Source organism: Megascapheus bottae, chromosome 7 (assembly GCF_031878675.1).
Source record: "Megascapheus bottae isolate mThoBot1 chromosome 7, mThoBot2.hap1, whole genome shotgun sequence".
In the NCBI taxonomy this organism is placed as follows: Eukaryota; Metazoa; Chordata; class Mammalia; order Rodentia; family Geomyidae; genus Megascapheus; species Megascapheus bottae.
The window spans coordinates 33,212,313-33,220,979 of NC_143515.1; the positions used below are offsets into that span (position 1 = coordinate 33,212,313).

General features: G+C 49.9%; 1 protein-coding gene across 1 annotated transcript in view; it reads left to right on the forward strand.

Annotated features, from left to right (window-relative positions):
- The window catches only part of Fbxo41 (F-box protein 41), a 32,040-nt gene extending 24,435 nt beyond the window's left edge, over positions 1-7,605 (forward strand). Inside the window, exons 10-13 of the mRNA XM_090336693.1 lie at positions 1,681-1,799; positions 1,930-2,088; positions 3,426-3,541; positions 3,670-7,605. Of these exons, the coding sequence (XP_090192819.1) occupies positions 1,681-1,799; positions 1,930-2,088; positions 3,426-3,541; positions 3,670-3,732 (457 nt within the window). The 3' untranslated portion in view covers positions 3,733-7,605. The remainder of the gene's footprint in view (positions 1-1,680; positions 1,800-1,929; positions 2,089-3,425; positions 3,542-3,669) is intronic.
- Positions 7,606-8,667: the final 1,062 nt, after the last annotated feature.

An 8,667-nucleotide genomic window follows, 5' to 3' on the forward strand; every position in this document is an offset into this window, starting at 1 on the left:
ATATTCTGCCCAAAAGAAATGGGATGTGGTGATGCATGCCTGCTACCCTAGCACTAGGGAATCAGAGCAGGATTGTCAGTTCAAGAGCCAGCCTGGACAACTTAGCAAGACTCTGTCTCAATCTAATAGGGTTGACTGGAGAAGACAGGGTGTGGTGTCATCCTGGATTGGACTGTTCCATTCCATGTCTTACTTCCCAGCCACTTCCTTGTGCTAGCTTCAGCCATCTAGTATGCCTTCACCAACACCCTGGTGGGATCTGTCATTGTGTCCCTGCTCAACTGTCACTACGACTCATTCTGACCTCTTCTGTCGTCCATTCTGCATTCATTTCTACCTCAGCCTCCTTTATTAGATTCTCAGTTCTCAGAGCAAAGTCTGTGAATGTCCATTTCTATATCCCTAGTCCCTACGGCATAGCAGATGGCAAAGATATGGCTGTTATCTGGGCAAATGTGAAAGGATGAAATGCTGCAAAAGAGCAGTTTTAGTGTAATGTGGCCAGGACAAGAACGGGCTTAACGACACAGGCAGACCAAAGTAGTTCTTAGGGGAAGAACACAAAGGCATAATGCCTTGTGTTTCTGATCATATAAAATGAATTTCAGGAAGTTGAAATGAGGGTGTGTGTGTGTGTGTGTGTGTGTGTGTGTGTGTGTGTGTGTGTGTCAGTGTCAGTCCTGGGGCTTGAACTCAGGGTCTGGACACTATCCCTCAAGTCTAGAACTTAAGCCACATTGCCACTCTGGCTTTTTCTGTTTATGTGGTACTGAGGAATTGAACCCAAGGCTTCATGCATGCTAGGCAAGTACTCTACCATGAAGCCACATTCCCAGCCTGTTTTTTTTTTTTTAAATAAAGAAAGCAGAGGGTGGGTAGGGGAGGCTATGATTCAAGTTGTAGAGTGCTAGACTTGAGAAAAGCCCAAGGACAGTGCTCAGGCCCTGAGTTCAAGCCCCAGGACTAGCAAAAATAAATAAATAAATAAAAATTAAAGGAGTGTTATGGTGGGATACTGGTGGTTCATACCTGTAAATCTCGTTAGTTGGGAGGCTGGGATCTGAGGATCATGGCTTGAAGCCAGACCAGGTAGGAAAGTCTGTGACACTCATCACCAATAAATTACTCAAAAAAGGCTGGGAAATAGCACTGTGGCTCAGGTGGTGGAGTGCTAGCCTTGAGCAAAAAGAGACAGCACCCAAGCCTGGAATTCAAGCCCCAGGACCTGCACACATACACACACACACACACACACACACACACACACACACACACACACACACACAGGTGGGGGTGGGTTAAAATCAGACTGCCAATGTTCTGTGCAATAGGGGCGCAAGGGACCTTGTCTGTGCGGTTACACTGCATCCCCAAGGCCTGCCTGGTAGAGTTGTCTCAGCTCTGGCAGAGATAACTAACTTCTGAGTGACACCATGAGTGGCTGTAGGAATGAGGAGTGAGTGTCGGCAGTGTAGAACAGGAGTTGGCAGAGACTGGTATAATCCAGAAACTGCAAGAGGTGAGAGGGGAAGAGCCAAGGGGTGATGTCAGCTTTGATCTCATCAGCTAGGTGGTTAGTAGGGTATTCACCTGAATCGGAAATGGATCCCCAAGGAGGAACATGCTTGGGGTGTCCGTCATCCAGAGGTTTCTCTGACAGCCTCCTTCCTTTCTATCCAGCCAGCAGCCTACTCGCTTCAGTAACCGCTGCCTGCAGATGATTGGTCGATGCTGGCCTCACCTACGGGCCCTGGGCGTTGGGGGTGCTGGCTGTGGGGTACAGGGCTTAGCATCACTTGGTAAGTGTTTCCTCGGGGCTGCGGTAGGGAGCAGTCATGGACGATGCTACCCTGAGAATTTTCACAGGGGCAAGAGGCCCAGGATCCTGTGCAGGGTTTGTCAGCACGCCTTTCTTCTTTCTCTTCCTAGCAAGAAATTGCATGCGGCTGCAAGTTCTGGAGCTGGACCACGTGTCAGAGATCACCCAGGAGGTGGCGGCTGAGGTCTGCCGAGAAGGTCTGAAGGGACTGGAGATGCTGGTGCTCACAGCCACGCCCGTCACCCCCAAGGCACTGCTGCATTTCAACAGTAAGCAGTGGGGTACTGCAGAGCAGGGGAAGGCTGTTCACTGCATATCATCAGAGGTAGCAAAAATATTTCCTGTCTGTCCTAATTAGCAAGCACCAGTTCCGGGGGTAGACGAAGCAAGGTTTTAATCCTGGCTTTGTCACCAGTGTTTCTGAGGTTAGTGTGGCATTCCAGGTCCACCAGCATCTGGTCTTAACAGCTCATTCCAAGACATTTGTTGCTTTGTAGAGCCAGCCAGGCTCCCCTGGTTCCTTTTGGAAACTTCCAGCCAGGGGGGAGACAACAGGCAGCAGATTACAGAGCTGGACCTGGGGTGCAGTTCTTGGGTCTGTTGGGTGATTTTTTTTCCTCCTGGCATCAGGGTTTGGACTCAGGACCTTATGCTTGTTAGGCTTTTTTCTGGTTATTTGGGAGGTATCTCATGGATTTTTCTACCCACGCTAACTTTGAACTGCAATCCTTTGATTATCAGCCTGAATAACTAAGATTATGGGAGTCATCATACCCATCCTTCTTGCCCTTTAGTTGTGACTTTGGGCAAATTACCTGAGGTCTACATTACTGTTTTCTTCTGATTTTCTAGAATGGGAGAGATTAAAGGAGATAATGTGTGTAGTCCTTAGTGTTCTCTTGGAGTGAAGAGTTCTCTCTCTGGCTTTTCTGCCCCCCTACTCCCTCATGCCAACCCCTCAGTCACTCCTCTGACTTCATTAAAATATGGATGTACTTAGTCTGGGCTGCTTCTTGCCCAAACAAGACCACTCTCTGGGACCATGTGGCACACCTAGGAGGACCTTGTATCCCTGTTACTTAAAGGTCACCTGACCTTATCACGGCCAAGATCCTCTTCCCTCTCCTCCAGCCTCATGGCCATGCCCTGTATGCTACCCCAGAACTTATTGCTCAGCCTCCAAAACCCATGCTCTCAAGGCCTCTCCTCGCCCCTGACCTTGCTCTACTTCTCTTGGACTTCATGGCCCCGATTTAAGTGCTCTGCTCCCACTTGGTTTGCTCCCTGTCTGTCCTGCTTTCATACTCCAGCCTCATCTTAGCCACTCTGTACCTTAAGTCACTTCCAGATGCCAGGACATGATACAACCTGTTGCCTTTGCCAGAGGAATTGTTAGAGCCACTGAGCAGTTGTCATCTTCCCAGTGTGCTTTTGTCTACTTTCTTCTATCCAGTTAAATCTCCAGCTAGCCTGAGTCTGCTCTCTTCACATTTTGAGGTTAATCTTGGAATATTCTTGGAATGGAGGGGGGTCTGACTTCATTAGGTAGTGAGAAGCAAGGAGGGAACAGGCAAAACATAGGTCTCCTTTGCCCCCTTTTTACCAGGCATTTGTCGAAACCTCAAGTCCATTGTGGTCCAGATTGGGATTGCAGATTACTTCAAGGAGCCCAGCAGCCCTGAGGCGCAGAAGCTATTTGAAGATATGGTGACAAAACTCCAGGTGAGATTGGATCTGAGGTCACCCAAGACCCCAAACAACAGGCTGGGGCTGGTGACTTGATGGCTGAGTATGGTAGATGGAGTCAACCTGTTTGCCTGTGGACAACTAATCCAGGGCTCTGTCCATAGGCTCTACGGCGAAGGCCTGGCTTCTCCAAGATCCTGCACATCAAGGTAGAAGGTGGCTGCTAACCCGGGCAGGGGGGCGGCAGAGTCCCTGCCAGCCCCACGCCAAGGCACATTTTGGACCTCTGGGATCCTGGTTTGGTGGACTGGACCTTTGGAGGCCAAGTGTTTACCTCCAGCTTCCAGGGAAGGGTTAAAGATCCTGCCCTGGAGCAGCAGGACAATGGGCCAGCCAGGGGCACTGCCTCCTCAAGGGCAGGGGCGTGGACCGAGCTGCCCTCCAACCCTCACCCTACACCAAGCTGGAGCAGCCTTCTGGCACAGCCAGCAAGCAGTTGTCAGGACCAGGACCTGGTACCATAGCCTGGAGGAACTGCAATAACCACCCAGTGGCCCCCCAGCTATTTGGGCAAGGCCCCTCCTTCTCAAGGCCCTGCCTCCCAGTCAGGGGCCTGTCAGACTCCAGGCTAGAGAGGACTCCACATGGCAGCTGAGATTTAGCTGGGAGGGGCTCTTTCCCTCCCTGCTCCTGCCAGGCTTTCTATGGGGCATCCCCTAAAGATTGCTCACCTAGGTTCTGGGCCCACATAATCTGAGGCTAGGGACTGGGGCAGCTGAAAGCTGTGAAGGTGAGTAGGTGAGTTGGAAAGAGAAGTCACTCAGAATTTCTTCCCAGCATGAGACCAGACCACTCTCCTAAGGTGACAGCAGTGGAGGAGCTTACCAGGTGGAGAAATTTTTTTTTGCCAAGACTTCTCCTCCCAACCACCACATCCCCCACCACACACCAAGAGCTAAATGGAGAGCTGTAAGGTGTGTGTTTTTATATCTGTCCTTCAATCTCCAGGGAACTAAGCGAGGGTCAAGGTCCTAGCCCTGGAAAGCCAACTGTAGTGAGAAGGAATTTCCTCTTAACCCAGGTGCTTGGGTAGACATGCCTTTTAGACCTCAAGATTATTGGGGAGGGGGAGCACTGAGGTTCCCGCTGTGCTGGAGCCTGGAGGAGGGTGGCTTGCTTTGTTTCTTGGTCTAGTGAGCTTGTTGAAGGATGTGGCTTCAGGAAGCCAGCCCCGAGACCAAGGAAGAACATCTGAAGAGATTCAACCAGGTTTCTATCAGTCATGGGTGGAGGCTACTTTAGGGTCTTAGCCTAGGGGCCTAGAAACCACAGAACGCTAGTGAGAAGTCTTCACCTTCCCTTTTAGTATCCAAAGGCTGCGGTTCTAGCAAGACTCTGAAGACTGCTACTCCTAACTCCTCTTTGCAGAACTACAATGGCTTAGACCTATGGGAACTTACAAAATCTTCATTTGGACAGGTCTTTCATGCACCTAACCTAAATCTATCTTAGGGTTTCCTTTACTCTGCTTAGAACTTCAGTTGCTGGCCCTCTTGTGTCCAGTCTGTTCCTGGGATCTGGCTGTGCCACGAGTTGGTTTGTTATCAAAAGACAGCCTTGGGTTATCTTCTAAAAGTTCCTCTTCAGAGCTGCACCCTTGGGGTTCAGCAAGGTACTCAGTTCCTGGAGCTCTCTCCTGGCGCTTTGTCATAGCTCTGACTTTTCTTCCTGTGGCTTGTAAAGATATGCCAAGGGTATCTTGTTGGCCACTCCATGTCCAGCCTTGAATAAAGCCTTGGCTATGTGGCACACCTGCACCTACCCTCAACAGCTGCCTCCATCTGCCTCCCACCTCCCCAGCCCCGTCTCCAGGGGTCATAGGAAACAGCAGCACAACTTTCCTTTCCTTCAGGGGGTCTAGGAAGAGGTGGAAGTCCACCTGTGTGAACTACCTTGTAAGCTGCACTCCTGTAGCCCTGCCCCCTGTGACCGTAGGACCAGAGGTGCTGCCCTCCTTGTCTCCAGGACAAAGCACAAAGGGATGCCTTGCTTGGCTTAAGCCTGCTGAACTGAGATATGTTCTATACCCCAAGGAGCCCCATCTCCAGACACAAGACTCTGAGCAGTTTCTCCCCAGGTGATATTTACTTGGGCACTAGCTGCCAACCCTGGAGGGACTCAGGGTGCACAGGCTAAGCTGAGAGGACTAATGGCTCATCATTCACTTACAGAAGCCCTGTAGGGAATGAGATTCGTCCCTGGTGCATGACTGCCCTCAGACTGTTTCTAGGAAAGCCAGCAAGTTCTCACCCTGTATTTTCTAACTGTGAACAAAGGCTGTGGGAGTATATACTGCACAGGCCTGAGCTTTTGCCAATACAAGTAACAGGTCACAATGTGTCCCTTGTACACACGCCCCTGGGCTGACAGCTCTGAATGCCCTGGCCTTTATGCATGCCCTGGACAACCAGCAGCTTTGCAGCTCCCCACCCGCACCCTGATGCTGTTCATTCGCTTCCTCCCAAGGGGATGAGCCCCGCTGCCTACTGGGTGCTTTTGCTTGCTGGGGTACTCCACTTATTCACTTTTTTGGCTACCACACACATGGGGTGCAGATGAGGAGCCAGGTCAGGGGACCCAGCTTTCTTAGGATCATTCCACTCCAGCTCTGCCCCCTCAAAGGAGAGCCCATCTTCCTGTCTCATTCCCAGTAAGATGTAAACAGAAGCAAACCAAGGCAGGGATCTCAGATCTATAGAGAGGTTCCAGGCTGGTGGCTATTTGGCATTCCTATTACTCTTACTGTCATACAGCCTGGCCCAAATGCCTAAAGTTTCAGCACATTTACCTTGAGCACTTCAGGTGTTATTTAGGCTTTCCCCATGGCACTGGCAGGAAGAAGGCGCATGTATATACATGTGATGTGACTATGTACTTACCTATCTAGTATCTCCAGCTTTCCACCAGCCAGGAGAGACCATATTGAGACCAAGTCATTCATGTTTTCTTTACCCTGAGACAGTAGAGGTTGAGCCACTTCCTCCAGGATTGCCTAAAGGTGGATCACAGCGCGGGGAGAAGGGGGGGTAGAGAAAAGGGGAGGAAGAGGCCTCTCTCACGAGGCCTGGTACACCAAGGTTTGGTGTCCTTTGCTTTTGGGTCCTATCTTCAAGGTCCCAATCCTTCTAAGGTGCAAGGTTGGGAAGAAACTTTCTGGATGACAGTTGGTGCCAAAGACCTAGCTCCTGGCAAGCTTGGAGTGGGAACAGTAGGCAGCAAGTAGGGTATAGCTCAAGTGCCGGAGGAGTTAACCCATCGATGAGATCAGCTTCAGGATACCGGTCATTAATGAGCGTAACTTCCCGCCCAGGAACCTGGCATTTCTCTCTACTGGTGGCTATGCTTTCTCATCCAGCCTTTTTCCCAGGCCACATCTCTGTATATATAACTGTGTATCGTGTGTATGTGTTTATTCCTGGACAAGTGATCTGTAGGCCTTGCCTGAGGACTGGGTGGAGAGTAGAATACCAGGGCCTCCCTGCCCAACTCCTCGGACCTTAGTTCCAAGACTGCCCTGACAATCAGGCAGGCACCCCACCATAGGGCCACCCTCTGCCACTGCCAGCAGATGCAGCTTTGCCCTGGCAAGGGTCTTGTACCCAGAGGCAGAGGCCTCAAGTTTCCTAGACTTACCTCAGGGCTATTGCCAGTGGGCTTAGCTCTAGAGGGCACTCCTGGTGGGACCTCCACAAATGGCCCCTAGGCCGGCCTTCCTCACACAGCCAGACTGTGCTAGCCTGTAGTGTGTGAGAGGGTATTTTTCCCCTACCCCAAGCACATCAGGCAGAGGCTAGAGAGCAACTTCAGTTTTACATTTGTTTCTAAAGTGGTGCCTGTACCTCCAGCCCCCAGGGGGCCTTTCTTGGCCCCACTTCTCTGCTCCACCCAGGCAATGCCACCCCAGCACTTTGCTCAACATTACTCATAGATGCCCTTGCTGAATGTACCTTGAGTGTATGTATTTAAAAGGACTCATGGGTATCAGAGAATTTATGCTTCTGTATCCAATAAAAGATGGTGAAATTGGTCTATGTGCACCGGAGAAGTGACATGTGGCAGTCTCTTATCCTTTCTAATGCGTACTGAAGCAGATCACCCAATCAGCATCAATGGGGACAATGAAGAATTGGGGGGGGGGGGGTCAATGTCATAAGCTTAATCCTGCTTCCAATGTCTGTATACCAACCCTGGGACAAAATACCTCTGACTTCAGCTGGCAGAGGACATTTTCAAGGGCAAATCCAGGCAAGTGCAGCAGGAGCAGCAGGCACTACCCCACTGCTCACTCAAGCACCTCCCCGGGAAGTTCTAGCCAGCCAGTTGGCCTTTCACTGCAGACCAGTTGCTACCATAGACAAACAAAATGGGCTTGTACTAATTTGATTATTGGGGTCCTAAAATCAGAAAAAAAAAAGAACAAAAGCTTTGACTCAGAATGAGCATTTAATGCTAGTAACTGCAAGCCAGCTGTTTTACCTTGCAGATGGAACATTTGAGTCTCAGACATCTATCACCTAAAGACTACGAGGTTACAGGAAAGGTGCTAGGTCTGATGCATGGACTTGCGTATTACCCCATTCTGCTTCCAAGTCTAAACACAAGGCTCAAAATTTTCTAAAATTGACTCAATAACCCAAAGCAACAATCCTTTTTTGCCAGCTATATTACCAGTAACTATCAAGACCAATGTAATAAAGTAGCTGTTAGACCCTGCTGGATTTTTCAGCCCTTCCAAACTTGTGACCACTGGGTCACAAGAAAGCAGAATCCACAAGATCACCCACTGGCAACTAAAAAAACAGACCAGTGGGTATTTTTCCAGCTGCTATCTCAACATACTATAGAGGTGATCAGAGATTGTGACTTACCCAACACATCCCTTCTAGAGCCAACTTCAAATCTTGAGGAAGAAGGAACCAAAGTCTGAGCCTCAAGAATATGGAGGTGACAAAAATATAAAGTTCTGGCACAGAAGCTCAGGCTAGATAGAAACAAATAGGATGTGATAGAGCCACCTCCCATCTCCTACATCTCCTAACTACTTCCAGGACCAAAAATGTAAGCACTAGAAAACTTCCAGACAGGCACTACTCTAGAGTTCA